The 16,891-nt window shown below is 39.6% G+C and overlaps 2 protein-coding genes across 4 annotated transcripts in view; both read right to left on the reverse strand.

The window, feature by feature from the left end:
* Positions 1 to 376: 376 nt before the first annotated feature.
* LOC131068557 (MFS-type transporter clz9-like) lies at positions 377 to 1,579 on the reverse strand. Its single transcript, XM_058003770.2, has one exon. The coding sequence runs from the start codon at positions 1,577 to 1,579 to the stop codon at positions 377 to 379; it is 1,203 nt and encodes a 400-aa protein (XP_057859753.2).
* A 5,199-nt stretch (positions 1,580 to 6,778) lies between these two features.
* The window catches only part of LOC131068570 (thiosulfate/3-mercaptopyruvate sulfurtransferase 2), a 210,158-nt gene continuing 200,045 nt past the window's right edge, over positions 6,779 to 16,891 (reverse strand). For all 3 annotated transcript variants that reach the window (XM_058003796.2, XM_058003797.2, XM_058003798.2), the window contains 3 exons: positions 7,538 to 7,601; positions 7,337 to 7,404; positions 6,779 to 7,256 (listed from right to left, as the gene is read on the reverse strand). In XM_058003796.2, the coding sequence (XP_057859779.2) occupies positions 7,143 to 7,256; positions 7,337 to 7,404; positions 7,538 to 7,601 (246 nt within the window). In that variant the 3' untranslated portion in view covers positions 6,779 to 7,142. The remainder of the gene's footprint in view (positions 7,257 to 7,336; positions 7,405 to 7,537; positions 7,602 to 16,891) is intronic.

Here is a 16,891-nt window from a genome sequence, read left to right on the forward strand (position 1 = left end):
TGTCAGAGTCACCACAGTCTGCATAGTAATGCACCATTTCCGAAATGACACCTTCTGGTGGTGAAGGCAAGCTAGATGTCCCCCGTTTGTCTTCGCCTTTCAACTCAACACCAAGATTCACCGCCGCTTCCACCACCCAGGATGGTGCAATTCGCTCGGATGGAAGGCCAAGACTCTCGTCCAAAGTGTCAATTGCATCTTCATCAATGTTGGTGGCTACCTGTTTCATGTCCACTGGTGTAGTTGAATCCATTTGATTGCTGGCTGCAATGTTTTCCGCAACCACTTCTGGGGAGACATGGACTCCCGAAAGGCTAAGCATGTTTTGCACTGTAGATGCATCTTCCCCATCATTAATGTGGAATGTGGTGTTGGGCTACATGTCTTGGGTGAGGGCATCATAATTGAGGGGCCATATCCCTGTCCTTTTGAATCCTGTGGTAATGTTTGAAATAGTCAATGCCTTGGCCAAAGACTTGCTGCTCAATTCTGCCAGTTCAACCCTCCTGATTTCTAGATTGGGGAACCTTTCTATCCATGCAACTCTTTCCGATTTGAAGTATGTTTTGAATGGAGAGAATACACTCACATCGAGTGACTGCAATTTGTGAGATGTGTGAGTTGGCAATGTCAACAAGTCTATGCCCAACATCCTTGCCTCTTGGATGGTTGACAATGCAACATGGCTGTCATGGCCATCGAATATCAACAAGCACCTGTTCATTGGTGATACATCCCTAGGGACAGAGTGCTTGAAGTGGTGCAAGCAACTCGTGAATAGTTCCTTGGTCATCCACACATGTTGTTTCGTTGCCATGCGAGCACCAGGTTCGCATTTACCTATGTAATTTTGTATCCGCCTCTTGCCTTTGAATAGGTAGAACCCTGGAATGCTTTGTCCGGAAGCATTAACATAGCAAAGAATTGTGATCCAATCATGGCTCTTCAGAAGTATATAGGAAATGTTTCGACTTCCTTTCCTCGCAAGCACCCTCATTGCCCCATTTTTGCTGGCCATAACTCTCGTTTCATCATAGTTCCAAATGTGGGCAGGACCATATGGATTAGCAGCATATGCTTTTGACAATGTCTCGTAAAAAGAAGAAACAACTGTTGGTCTAAGACACAATGCTCGGTCTTTGTTGAGGCCTACGACCGTCCACAAGCTAAGTTCACGACGTCTAGCCTTGAATCCAGACCTCCATGAGTTGCAAGGCATGCCATCCTTGAAAGAGGTTTGTCTACCCTCACAAATCTGAGAGACAACTGCCTTCAAGTTTATGATTTCAAGGCCATGACCACAGCTAGCCATCTCTTGGCACCACTGCACAATTTGCTCTTCTTCTTGATACGTGAGGATGGTTGGCGGACCTTTCTTGGACGTGGTGGTCAGACCACCCAACCATTTTGACAGCGTTGCAATTGGGATGCCCCACTTCCTTGATGCACCCCGTATGGACATGTAATTGTCCTCAACATCTCGGAGTGCACCTTCCATATCAGTTGCTGACCACAACTTATGTTGCATTGTTACTTTTCTTGTAGTTGAAGGTGGACTAGGTTGGTCCACCGTGGCCATGATAGGACGTTCACTTGGATGGTCTACTGGTGGGGGTATAGGGTCTGCCTGGGTCTAAACAGGAGGCAAGGCTTCTGCTTGAACATTGAAAGTGACAACCCTTTTTTTCTAAACACACCCTTGTGCATGCTGATATCTTTGAAGCACGACAAGGCATCTTGTCTGCACAGAACAACATGAACATGAATGTTACCCATGGAAACAACATTTAATAAATATAGGCCACCACAACTGATATGAATAAGTTGATGTTAGTCATTCAACCTTTTCTGAATATTAATATCAGCTATACTCTTTTGAATCCGAATACTCCGAGATCGAACCAACTAACCATGTCATTTTGTAAATCGATGTGTGTTGATCAGTGGCAATGATGATGGTTGATATGGAATGAATGTGCAATTACATATTGAATGACAACAAGGTGCAACAAGTCAGCAAAGCTTGAACAATAGGACTATTGTTCCCTTTAACGAAACTCAAAATTTCAACAATTGTTTGATTGTTTTGTGTATTGGACACTTGTTTTATTGTTTTTTGTATTGGACAGCTATTCCGCTATGGATTCATGGTCAAAAACCTTCTGGGTCTTCTAGATGTGGGGGTGTAGCTAGAGTGTGTTCTTTCCAAAGAATTACTTGACTGAATAGACGAGAAGGGGTGCTTGGCTTACAATTAGGTTGGATGTATATTTTGGTAAAAATCTATGATGGGATTTGTTCATCCACTACTGTACGAAGTAGGCATTGCCAGGACAGATTTTGAGAGCATTCTCGGACCCGAGGACCATAGTTTTTTAAGAAAAATCTATTGATATAGTTGGTTTGCCATGATTGGAAGCTGAGTTTGAATAATTTTGAAAAGAAACAAGATCTTGTGGGGAAGACAAGATCATCACAGGGGTATGGACAGAGAAAGAATTGGTCAACATGATGACCATGCTTGGCTAACCACTCTTGCTGTGCTCGGATTTGGGGATATGGGATGTTAATAGAGAATGTCAGAGTGTGAGGTGGGGAAAGTTTCATGGAGATAGTTTAGGATTTCATAATCAACATCGTTTGGAAATAGGGTTTTGACAAGACCTTCACTTGTTAGAATCTCCTAGACCTTGAGATAGTTTTGCCTCTCATATTCATAATTTTTTACAATCTGATAGTGTTGATCTGTGTTTGACATTTCCATGTTATGTTGTATCCATGTGTGTTGTCTGAAATGTATCATTGTCAATCTGCATCATGATATATATTACAATCTTTGCATGTGACCTCAAAACATTACTTTAATCTGTATATACATACATGCACATTATCATATGTATATACATACATGTAGACTAATTGACATGCATTTCTAGATTGGTATGGAATTGCTAAACACTTGTACATGTCTGTGAATGCAAATATTGAATTGGTGTGCAATTGCACAAGTCGTATGCCATTATACGGATTGACAGACATATATATGTATGAATAGTGATGCATGCAATCACACACATACACATATATACGTAAATACTCACACACACACACACACGCAAATATGTTTCAATATATAAATGTATGCATATGTATTTGACTTTATATGTAATCACATGTGTGTGTATATATAAATATGTGTATATGTATGTCTGTGATTGTGTGTGTGTGTGTGTTTGTGTGTGCGTATATATATAAATATGTGTATGTGTGTTCGTAAAGGTATTAATACATAATTGGAGCCCATTAGATATGTGGACCCCATAGAAAGGTATTCATACATATACGGCCCATATATATGTGGAACCCATCTATTGATAGGAGGGAGCCAACTAAGTTGTATACATGGCGAAGGGTAAAAGTTGGCAGCCACCTTGTATACAATTGTGCATGTATTAATTGTATATGCATGGCAATTACGAAGGGTGAAAACTGGCAGCCATCTCCTATAAAATTATGCATGTATTAATTGTATACGCATGGCAATTAGGAAAGGGTGAAAGTTGGCAGCTACCACCTATAAAATTGTGCATGTATTAATTGTACGTGCATGGCAATTGGGAAAGGGTGAAAGGTGGCAGCCATCTCCTATACAATTGTGCATGCATTAATTTAATACACATGACAATTGCGAAGGGACACTTATTAATTGGTCAATAAACAAAACAAGACAACGAGATAGAATAAATCTGGAGGCAATTATTAAAAAAGCAGTGAAGTTGCTATTTAATGTGTTGGTGGGATATAGTTTCAGTCAGTTAAAAAAACATTCTCTGCATATATCCAGAAGGTTTGTATACATGTGTAGTGTTTGCAAAAGACATGGAAGCCACCTTCACCCTTTACACAACGAGACAACAGCTGGCCTTTAGGGGCAAGATCACCGATAAAAGGTTGAAGGCCATATTCAAGTTCGGGGATGAAAAATTTCTTCGATACTTGAAATTATTTCTGGGTGACTGTTTCATGAACACAGATCACCAATATTGGACGAATGCAGACATCGTGGCCATGGTGGCAGCTTGGGCTTGGCAGATTGGGAAAAGTTCACTGAAAGTTAAATGGTTGTTGAAAGAAATTGTGGACGATGAATGGCTGCTCAATCTCGATGAACTTGTCATAACGGCTATTCCAGGGCTAGGTTTTGAAGTGCCTAAGCAAGAACCAAGTCGTGGGGTTCCTAAACTTTTGCCCTTCATTTGATGGGAAGTGGGGGGGGGGACCGCAAGGCAGGTTCTACTGAAACCACACTCGAATGGACGATGCTAGAGATGTGTCTCATTGAGAGGAAGAAGGCAGATGAAGGAATGTCGGGTGGTGCAGGTGAGGCGGGAGTTGAGGGAACGTCGGGAGGTGTAGGTGAGGCGACAGGAGAGGGAACGCTGGGAGGTGCAAGTGAGGCAGGAGTTGCAAATGACATTGGTTATTGGTATGAAGTACCAGAGGTTCCTGCGGACTCCAACGACAACGAAGACTACGTCCCCTCGCCCAAGCAAAAGAAGCGAATGTGGGACTGAATGAATATGTGTGTATGTGTGACACATTTTTGGTAAACATTATATTTGTCAATGTTTTTTAATTTAAAAGTAACAGAATACGTAAATTTTAGTGGTAATGGTTGTTGGGAATGCCTATCAATACTTGGGAATGCTTGGGAATGGTTTTTGAGAATGCTTGGGAATGGTTTCTAGGAATGCTTGGGAATGCTTCGAAATGTGTCGGATTAAACGTTATAGTATATACAGTTCTTAAAGGAGAAAATGTGAAATAACAGTGTGATGTAGAAAAATATGTATGGTAACAAGAACAACACCCGTGTGCTTTTGATGAATCTGGTTGATTGTTGTGCGTGTTTGTCACTCCATGTTTTTTTCTTTTTGTTTTTCTCTTGCACTGTATTTCTTTCAAATCCAGCTCTTGCAATGAGATGAGAATTTATGTTTTATACATGGATTGCGTGGTTTCCCCCTTTTTAATGTGTTGTTTCGAATTTGAAATTTGAATTTGCATTGTTTGTCCATTGAATCTGCAGAAGTAATTCATTTAAGCCTAATTTGATTGTTTTTGGCTGGAAATTGGTGGCCTTACACGATTTTTGTCATGGTTGCAAGTGGGAGTTGGCGTGAAGAAACGTGAAGGAGACGGGACGGGTTGTACATAGGCGACAAAGTGTTAGGTACTGTGCTAGGGGAAGGAGGTGTCGCGGCGCAGACGTGGACCCAAACCAGCCAAAATGTGTTGTGTGAGGGGTCGCGGTTGGGTTCACGCATGTCGTGTTGGCCATATTAATGTTTATGTTATGCTTGTTTTATTGGTGGTTGAGGCCGCATTAAAGAAACTTGTTCATGTTTACAAGTTTGACAATGACATTTTTTTTTGTTAGAGGGGCCTACCCTTTGGCATTGTGGCACGTGAAAGTGCCCACGTTGATGTTTTTATTTCAGAAGACTATGTTTTAATATTTCTAAATGTTATGCAATGTTTTATGCTTTTTTGGTAATGGATACATGTATGGCCCAAAATGTTATGTTTAAGTTGAATATTTATGCGATTTTTTTGGTAATGTTTTTGGTGTGCGGTTGCACAAGTTTTGTCAGGTAGGGCGGTCATGTATGGGGCCACGGTGCGCATGTTCTATATCACCTTCTGGACCCCGCACACGTATTGGCTACTCTCCTCTATTACAATAACAAATTGAAGATATATTTATAGACAACTTTTAAGTGTCAGACTCTCCATTTGCATTCTCTTAATCACCTCCTTCAACTCGAATTTGATCCAAATGGGCATATTCTCTATCAAATGGTTCTGCAATCCAGAGATCGCGAAACTTATTCATCTAAGAGGCCACAATGTAGATATTTGCACACAAAGGTCGTCTATTTCAAAAATTTACCTAGCTTTTTGCGCAAATAAATTAAGTTCCAAAAGTATTTAAAAATACATGTTAGATATTATTCCCCGCACACAAATGGAAAGTGCAATCGTTCCCAAACAATTAGATAATTATAAAACCACTTGTAAACTGGTATTAGAATACAAACAGAGACATTGGAGTATCGTCTACGCCTGCAGATACTCTTGGATAAACTTCCACTAACCTGATTTAAACGTTAACCATTCCTGGTATTTTTCTAGAGTAAGTCTTTGAACGCCAATTAGTTTAATTTAAGCTCAAGCTTCACAGCCTCTATTTCAGCGATTCAACTGTAGCAACTAGCAAGTAGAAATGTTTTCTTTGCAAGATTTCAAACAATACTCAACCACCAACGGAGCCCAAATTACCCTTGATGGGTCATTGAAAAAGCATGATCAAGGCAGTGGCCAATGGAACCTTGAGAGTATTATTTTTCCTTGTGAACATTACACTATATTCTTTTACACAGTCCATTATAAATGTTCTTCAATTTCTTCTGTTGTTAAAAAATTCAAGAAATGCTCATCCACGAGTTTCTCCCATATTTGTATTACTATCATATTCCATATGATATTCAATATTTAGTATTTGTAAGGAGCAGTAGCCCAGTGAGAATCATGCCGCTGGGTGTAAAGATATATCATCGTATGATGAAATCAACTCAACAGTGTCAATGAATTGGATGCGTTAACAAGAATTGATATTACATATTCAAGATATTTATATAACTTTATCTGGATGCAATTGTCCATCCTTGCTTCTACAATTTTTTGAAAGAATTTTGTTGTGATGAAATAACCATAATTAAAGTGCAATTTTTTTATATTTAACTATTTGAGTGTTAGATCACTTGTAAGTTTTATGTGAGGAATGTACAGTATTTGAAAAATTCTCAATTTTGTTGAGTTGCTTGACTTATGATCGCCAAACAGATTTGATTCAATGCCATTTCCATTGACTTTTTTTTAATGAAAACAAAAGTTGCTATTGCTATCCAACTGACCTTGGGAGTTAGCAATCTCTTGAACAATAATAAAAAATGATGAAGAAATGAACATGTTAGCCCAAGATGAAATCAATTACTAACATATGTTTGTGTCACTCCAATTATTATTTTGTGACTTCAAGTTGAACTGTACAATTTCTCATAGCCAAAGCATATTGTAAACTATTTTTTTACTTTAGATTCAGCAGTCTCCACTGGTGTGTCGGGATGTGCACCCCATTCTGTCCAAGAGCCGTCATAGACAGCAACATCGGCCTTGCCAAGGCGATGGAGACCCTGCAAAGTCCAAGCAAAATGAGTTCTGCATAAACTCACGAAATAAGCTTTCCATATTATTCTAAAGATGAATGATTTACCAGTGCAAGGACGCAAGCAGTAACTCCAGTCCCACATGATGCAACTATTGGACTATCAAGTGAAACACCTGCACGTGTAAACATGACCTTATTGCTATGTTTTAATATTAAAGCTTGTGACCTTAAAGTAATGTTTTTCATACTATTGTGTCTTGTGATAAGAAGCTCGATATAAAATGGACAGAGTAATGAAACAATTACCTTCTTTTTCAAATCTTTTCGCAAGGTCAGTTGGTTCCAAAAGTTCATGCTTATCATTCAAGACCTGAGAAGAATCAACGATCATGTAAGTCCAAAATAAATAGGGCCATCGTTTGCTCAGAAATCATAACATCATATTACAAACATAAGCACTAATAACAATATTATTTCCTTTCGATAAAATATCTTTGTTCCTTCATGATGGTGATGATGATGATGATTTTTTAAGTCCTTTAAGTCAACGTAGTCAACACAATCAATATACAGAAGCAATCTCAGCAAAGCATCATCTATATTAAGATAATCATAAAAATGGAATCTCACACAAATGGTACTTGGAAAAACCAAAAGCAAATTAGAAAACAAATAAATCACCATACATGTAACTTATCTTATGTTTAAATTTAAAAAATGCACCATTAAATATTAGTCCCACCTTAGGACCCTATAAATCATTATGAATGAAATGTTAATAAGCAAATAATCCACAATAGCAAAAGTAAACAATTTCATTTGTGTTCTATCTCTCTCCGCTGTTCTATTTCATTATGATCTTAACAATAATTTTTCATATAATATAAATTATATTATTATATATTATATTTTATAAAATTAAATTTAATTAAAAATAATATTACATCAAATTCATGAAGTTTTAATTATACTATAAAATATTATATCATGGAATTTTAAACAATAGGAAAAATGGCTCGCAAATTCCACCGGAGGCGAAGACTTGCAGGCCAACCTAGAAGGACAGATCAGTGCAGGATATCTCAATGGCAGGGTCAGAGTGACAGCGATGGCAGGTTTGGTGGACTTTCTGAGGCAAATTTAATCCCTGTTGGCAACAGATCTTCCAACGTGGCGCCAATCTCATCCAATGGAGATCGTGGAGTCACAGTAAATTTGCATTCAGACAAGAATACTTCAAACGGGCAAGGAGCTAGGGTTGAGCATCGAAAGGAGTTTCCAAGTGGTGAACGATGGTCGAAATGTTGGTCAAATTACCTGGCATGAGAGGATAGGGAATTCTGTTCCAGCAAAGCCTTCTATGCATAGGAGGCGGGGGTTCACAAAAAATGGTAAACCCTTTTAAAATAACTGGAGGAAAGTCAAAACCCCAAACAACCATTAGCAATATCCAGAACGGTAAACCCTATTCACCACCGGAGAAGAGGAGTAAGTTGATCTCGATCTCCTCATATTACCTTCAATTGCGCAGGGAGTACTTAAGAGATTGCACATTATTCATAAAGTGGACAGGCAAGGATCCACCAATCCAGCGGATTTTGGAATGGTTCAAGATCACCTTTGTTGATCGGGTATGTATTAAAACCCTAGCTGAAGGTTTCTTTCTTCTTGAATGCATAGATAAAGAATTAAAATGGAAAATTCTGATCGGGGAGCCCATCTTTTTTTGAGGGATTTTGTTTTTACATGTTGGATTGGGAGCTGGACTTTAATCCCTCGACTCACTGCCCAACATGCTTCCCACATTGGGTGTCCCTTGGTAATCTCCCACCTGAGTGCTAGAGCACAGAGGTGATAGATAAGATTGGGAACTCCTTGGGGAAAGTTATTGGATACGAAGAAGAATTCTATCTAGGAAGATCAGGGATGGTGAAGATCTTGATTGATCTTGACATGAACTTTATATACCTAGACAATCTGGAGATTCTAAAGAATAAAGGATCTTAGTATCAAAGGATTGTAGTAGAATCCACAGGAAGCAGATGCATCATTAGTAAGAGCTACATTGCTAGCTGTTCAACGAGCAAAGGAAAATCAGTAGATGTCTCTTTTGGGGATGATGGCAGGCCAAAGGAAAATGCTCCCTCTACGGATAATTGGATGAATAACATCAACTTGGGTGAAAAAAATAAGTGCCCAATTGCTGCAAAACAAAATAGTGGGAGAATGGAAACAGAGCCTCAGAATCATGGAGATCAGATCTCCAACAGTACTGGTTAGAAAAAAGTTCAACAATTTCCCATTATTGACATGCATCCCCATGTCTCTCCCCATAACAGCCAGCATGTAATTAGAGAGGAATGCCATCCATCCTTTCCCATCATTCATAACATTGGTGATGCTCCATTTTCGGAAATGGGATATGTGTTTGGGCAGAAGGATTTGGGGGTGAAAGATCAGTTAGTTCAACTGAGCCATGAGGTAGGAAACCTATAGGATGAGATCAACAACAATCTTGCTTCAGTGCATCAATTGGCTGAATCAGAGGCAGCAAAGTGGATAAACTATCCACCATTCACACAAAATCAGATTGCCATTGAGGACCGCACTGCAAGAGATTTGGAGACTGAGTCTGTGGAAGACCCTGATGATGAGATATTGAATGAAGATGAAAAGGAATTAGAAAGACAAGTCCTGATTCAAAAAATTCGAGAAATGGACAACATAAATGAAGAGGACTTGGAGGATACTAATGATCAAATCACAAGCTGCCCTGATACTGGTTTGGGTTTGAATCAGGACATGTCTTCTAAAAAAGTGCCTAATTGTGGTAAGGAAACCCCAAGCAAAAGAGGAAGTCAGTCTTTTTTAGAGCTTCGAACTCTGGATGGACAAGCAGAAGGGCAAACGAAGATAACAACTCTGCTGCCTCAGGGGAAGGGAAATTCCCTTAAGAGCTCTGAAGATGTTGTCTTGGAATGTTAGGGGCTTGAGCGCCCCTAACAAGCAGCGCTTGGTCAAGCGCAAGTGCTTATTAAATCAAACTAACATAATTCTCTTTCAAAAAACAAAACTAAAAGCAGAAGATGTAGTAAAATTCACACATAGACTTGGGCCATGTCAGGCAGAGGCAGTAGATGCTGAAGGTGCATCTGGGGGTCTGGCCATTCTGTGGAGAAGAAGTGCTGCAAGCTTTGAACTAGTGGAAGAAGAAAGGCATTGGCAAGGAGGATATGTTAAATCCCTCAATAGTAATCTGCAATTCATTTTGATCAATGCCTATGGTACCATCCCCACCATACGGAAAAGAGAGGTTTGGATAGAAATTGAAAGGTTCTTAGTAAGATTTCTAGATTGCCACATCATTCTGGGAGGAGATTTCAATGCCATCCTACACTGCTCTGAAAAAAGGGGTGGCTCACAGATGATTGGCCGATCCCAAGAAGACTTTAGCAATTGGGTTTGTAGAAATAATCTTCTCGAAATTGAGATAGGTAGAGGTGAGTTCACCTGGAATAACAGGAGACTTGGTTTCAGTCAGATTGTCGTGAAACTAGACAGGTTCTTTATTAAAGGGGATTTATCCACCCTCCCCTTAAATCTCAAAGCCTCTGTTCAACCATGGTCAGGTTCTGATCATTATCCAATCTTGCTAGAAATTCTGGGAGACAAGAAACCTAGGTGGTCTTCTTTCAAATTGGAATTAATGTGGCTAAAACACAAAGACTTCTTTAATAATCTTCAATACTGGTGGAAGGAGGATCTATTTTCAGGCTCAAAATTGTTTTGCCCCATGTCTAACCTCAAAGCCACCAAGAGTAAAACAAAAAACAGTTGAAGGACATCTCAAAAAAGATAAGAATAGAAAATGAGATGTCACTCTTGAATGAACAAGTGCTTAGGTTAGGGATGGATCAGGAGTGCTTAGCTTGGGAATTCAGGTTGATCCTTAAGCAGTATGAAAAAGCATCAGGACAAGAAGTCTAAAATTTTCTTCTTCAATATGGATCTAAGGAAGGAACTTGAGATAGCCAACCGGTTGAGGTTCAAGATAGGTAAGCTTCCTTGTTCTTACTGGCAAGGCATCTCAGAAAAGAAGAAAGTAGCTTTAATTTCTTGGGAGAAAATTCGTAGATCAAGGCAGGATGGGGTTGTAGGCATCAAAAACTTGGTTTGGCAAAATCGGGCTTTGGGAGCAAAGCTTGCTTGGAAAATCTACTCACAGCCAAACCTCAAGTGGGTCAGAGTCATCCAGGTAAAGTATCTTAATCCAAGCAACAAGGAAGAGATTTTCAGAGTAGCAAACCCCCCGAAAGGTTCTAGAATATGGAAATTCATCCTTAACAGCAGGAAGGTGCTTCTCTATCATGTGTCATGGGACATTTTTGATGGCAGGACTTCTCTCTTTTGGGAGGAAGACTCATGGGGAGGCCTTCCCCCAATTGACAAATTGATGGACACCAGAGCATTCAAGGATCTCCTCATTCAGCTTTGGGGCTCAAATCTTCGGTGCTATGTAGAGTTGGATGCTTCTCACTCCCCTCTAGGATGGAGATGGAAAGATTTCTCAGCTCATATGAGTAAGGCTGACTGGGATATTTTGAAGGATATTCTTTCTCATAGAACTTTGGTATTCCGAGAAGGATGTGACAAAATTATATGGACCAAATCGAGAGATGGCCAATATAACTCTGTTGTGATGTTTTCACACATCGCCCCATTGCAAATGGGGACCCCCACTTTTTGCTTAGGTTAGGTGTCTTAGTTTCTTAGTTTCTTTAGTCATTAACCTTTGCTAATGAGTAAGAGATGTCAGGTTGAGGTCATGTTGCAAAATTGCTTGAGGTTTAGAGGTTGTCAATAATGCCAATATGTTGCAAGGATCAAGTTAGGTTGAAAAGGAGTAATAGAGGATACCTCGCGGATTGGTCCAAGTTAATGACAAGTTGTCAAAATTGTCTAAGTATGAAAGTTGTGCATCAACTTAAGTCGGTAAGAAGGGTGGACAATAAAAAATAACAACTTCCAATCATCAAAGGTGAATGAAAGGTGAAATCTCCAAGTAGTAACAATGAAGTGTTTTAATATCATTAAATATAGAGGTCGAACTTCTAAAGATCTAGGCTGGCGAACTTCTACACTTGAGAGTTGAATAAAGCAAGACATGAAGCTCGCTGGAAAGAAGATAAAAGATGAAACCCTCAAGTCGCAAGGATATGAGTTGATGAATTATTCAGTAAAGGAGAGTGTGCATCAACCCAAGTTCGCTGGAAGGATGAAACCAAGGTGCCGAAAGATGTAACTTGCATGATATAAAGTTCGCTGGAAAAGAAATAGAGGTAAAATTGCTAAAACAAAGGAGTAAAACTTCTAAGTTATAACGGTAAGGGTTGGAAATCATCAAGTTAAAGCTGAACCTCTAGACAAGCAAGTTGAAGCCAAATTCCAACCTACACAGCTGAAGGTTAAAATCATTGATTGCAAAAATCGAACCTCCAAAGACGTAAGTTGAAATGCTCAAGTAACAAAGTCAAATTTATAAAAGATGAAGGATAGCGAATTACTAAGCAAGGTCAAAAGGGGATGCATACACTTCGAGATTGAATGAGACAAATTCCAACTTGGACAGATAGAGGTTAGAGAGAAGTAAATTAAGGAAGATGAAGTTCGCTTGGAAAAGATGAAGGGTGAATTCGAAAAGATAAAATTGACACCTCACAAACATGAGACTTCTAAGTCCCAAGGGTGAAAGTTTGAAGTTAATAAAAATTCAAACCTCTAAGCATGAGAGTTGAAACAAATGACAAGGCAAATTCAACCTACACGGCTGGAAGTTGAAACACATATGGAGATGAAATTTGCTCTTCTAAGTCACAAAGATGGAGGTTGGAAATAGTTAAAAATTAAAATCGAACCTCTAGAGATGCAAGTTGGCGAAATTATAAAACATGCTTATCAACTTAAGTTGGTGAGAAAGATGAGACTCCTAAGTCACAATGATGGAAGTTGAGACTATCAAGTATCAAATTCGAACCTCCAAGGAAGAAGGTTAAAATCAAAATCGAACCTCCAAGGATAAGGGTTAGAAGTCATCCAGTTAAAATAGAACCTCTAAAGAAGCGGGTTACGACAATGATAAAATCATTTTGAACCTAGACGGCTGGGAGTTGAAGTAAGGCGATTTAAATTTCAACAAAGAAAATTGCTCATTTCTTTACTTGATAAGTCGGCCAGCATGGGAGGCTAAAGGAAGGCGATTTCATTAATTGAATCATTAAAATGTCAAGTCGGCCCTCAAAGAATATGAAAAGGTATGACTTTAAACTTCAAATGGTACAAGTATAAGGAGAAATGCCTTTCATGGATAACTTCAAATGCAGAGAAGAAATTCGCCCAACAGTCCCAATTAAAAGAAGTTCGCTCAGCAGATTGGAGAGGGAAAATTTGCTTAAACTCGGTGATATTGCTGGAAGTAAAAAGAATTCGCTGGTCTTAGGCATACAAATTCGCCTTGATTAGCATCCTAAATTCATCCTAAAAGACTGAAGATCAAAGTGCAGACCATATACAGTGAAATTCTTTGTAGTTTGGAGGAAGATTTTGAGCATTAACTCGTGGAAGAAGGAGCCAAAGGCTGGTCAAAGACCAAGGCCTAAGAGGTTTAAGCCAGATTTCTGAGTATTAATCAAAATTCAGGCATCCCCTTTACTCAGAAACCTAACTTCAGAATTTGATAAATCATCAAAGGGGAAAGGTATGACTCAGATTTTCTGAGAAATAATCAGACCTTAAGGTTATAAATTACATGCACTATCATGACAATTCAGAATTTAACATGGATGACTCTAAGTTCTGATTTTATACGTTTGAAAGAAAATTTCCAGCAAATCTTATCCAAAGTCCAATTGGACAGCAATATGACACATCATTTCCAGATTTGCATCTTCTGACTTTTCAATGTGATTTCCAGATTGGGAGGGGTTTTAGGAAGAGTAATTTGCTGAAGTATTAGTATAATTCTCATTAACTGCTTAATGTTTTGGTGTAAATCTTTTGTCTTTCAGGTTTGATGCATGGAAAGAACTTCACAAGGGACACCTCAAGGGCATGGAAAGGATTCACTAATACAAGGACATGATCCAGCTATTCAAGGACGTGGATGAAAGAATCAACAACATGAAGGGAATCACAAAGAAGGAATTCCAAAGGAGTGAAGAAGTTGTGACATCAAGGATTCATTCCAAGGCAACATCAAGACTTCAAGACTAGGAGAAAAGTGACACCTACACCCCACATTTTCAACACTGCAATACAAAGAATTGACAAGTCTAAGTACTTCAAGATGGAATCCATCAAGAACATGAGGAGTCAATTGCAATAAAGAAGATCAAGGAAATCAATGAAAGAGATATCAAGTTACACCTTTGCAACTTGTTCCACCATTCAAGTACATCAAGGATAAGGTAAGTTTGTGACGTGAGGATGATAATAAAATCAAGAACTACATCAAGCTATACATTTCAGGATCAAGGAGTTCAAGTTCCAAGTCCAAGGCAAAGAAGTTCAAGATCAAAGAAGGCTAAGGAAGAAAGTACTTCAAGATTCAAAGGTTGAAGTTGGGAATGCATCACAAGAAGTAAAATTTCTAAGTTAGAGCAAAGATGAGTGAACGTGATCAAGGAATGAAGATAGTTTCAAAAGAGGCTGATGTGGCATCCTATTCGCATTCAAGCCAATCAAGTTACTCCCACATCAGCAAGTTCAAGTTCAATAAACCTGATGCATCTCATGGTGGAGCAAGTGACACATGCCGCCTCATCAAGTATTATTTTATGTACCTAACCTATTCTCTCATTGGTTAGAAATCAAAATGGGCATGTGTCCAATCCATTGTAATGATCTTATTGGCTAGAAGGAAGTTTGTTATAACAAACCCTAATTAGGGTTTTCATCTTGTAATCTCGGCCATTGATCTCAAGTCAGTCTGAGCCAACTATTGTAAAGAGCTATCTATAAAAAGCTCACTCTCCTCATTTGTGAAGGTTAATAGTAGAATAGTTAGTAGTTGGTAATTAGAATAGAAGTTAGATTAGGGGAAGGCAAAGATTGTTGCCAAAACTTTGTTGTAAAGGGCAACTGATTTCATTGAAGTTATGGTGAGTTTGATTTGTTATTTGAACAAATTGCATGGTCTTTACTTCTCAATTCATTTTCATGTTGTTTAGATGAATGGAAGATCTTTGTGCATGATCAATGGTGGAATTCTTATTTCCATAGCACTAGCAATTTGTTGATTGTAAGTTTGCCTTGTGTGGTCAACTAGAATCCTCACATAAGCTTAACTTCAATTGCTATTCACACTTTGATATGTGTCACCTTGATGGTATCCTTGTTGTTGATAGTGATTTGAACATCAATTTTACCTTCCTTAGGAGATCGCACTAGTTTTGTGGAGTTGTTTATTGATGGTGAAGCAGAACTTAGTTGAATTCCACCTAATCGTTCATTGTCTCTGTTGGCGGCAATATTGTACATGGAAATAAAACTAGTTGATTAAGTTGTAATTGTGTTGGTTAGTTGGCAACCGAGGGGTGGCAGTTGTGGTCTGCTCTGTGAACAACACCTGGTTCATTTGCGTATTCCGGGTTTTCATGTTGTATGGGCACTCCTTGGTGGAGTGTCCCATCACTTGGCAAATCTCGCAGAATGCCTTCTTTGGGCAAGTACCCTTTGTGTGCCCCTCCTCTTTGCACTCAGTGCACCATATGTCCCCTTTGGTCCGACCGGTGCTTCTCATTGTTTTGAATTCCCTCCTCATTCGCTCCATGTCTTTCTGGAGCGCTTGCACCCGTTTGCCAGCCTCACTGTCGCTACTGCTTTCCTGTGACGAGTCATCCTCCTCGGACGAGCTATCCTCCTCCTCCTTTTTCTTCGATGTCTTTGTCTTGCTCTCGAGATCCATCCCTCTATTGTATGCGTCTTCGTACGATGTAGGTGGAACGATTTTCATCTTCTTTCGGAGGGAATGCTTTAGTCCCTCCACAAACCATCGCTTTTTCAACCCATCTGCTGGTTGACTCTCCATTTTTCCCAATAGTTCCTTCAGCTGCCGACTATAGGCTCGGACAGTCTCGTTCTTGTTCTGCTTTGTTCCATATATCTCAGCGACTATTTCGTTGTCATCTCTCAGGAGGTGGAACTCTATCCCAAACTCCTCCTTCAGGTCGGGCCACGTGTCGACTTTGGCATTGTCCATATTTGAGTACTAGTCTATGGCCACTCCTCTCAAGGTTGCTGGGAATTGTGTTACCCATTCATCTTGGACGGTAACACCGTTCGTTGACCATATGGTTTCGCACGTTCGACAATGGCGGACGGGATCTTCCTTCCCGTCGCCATTGAACTTCGGCAATTTCTGTTTACTCCCCATCGATGGGGGTCATCTTCCTGGAGGTGGTTGTGGCTGTGTCTGGTCCCCTGCGCCACTCCCTCCGGTCCCTCCGGTGTCGGTGGTGTGTCCTGCGTGGGTGACTGGAGGTACAGTGTTTTGCCTGCCAAGTGTGGCACCTACCGTATGGTTATCCTCCCCTTCGTTGTCACCCGCGCCCACTCCTGGCTCCCTTTGATGATCCTCACTTTGTGGTGTAAGGGATAAGTTTC

This window comes from Cryptomeria japonica, chromosome 11 (assembly GCF_030272615.1).
Source record: "Cryptomeria japonica chromosome 11, Sugi_1.0, whole genome shotgun sequence".
Taxonomy (NCBI): domain Eukaryota; kingdom Viridiplantae; phylum Streptophyta; class Pinopsida; order Cupressales; family Cupressaceae; genus Cryptomeria; species Cryptomeria japonica.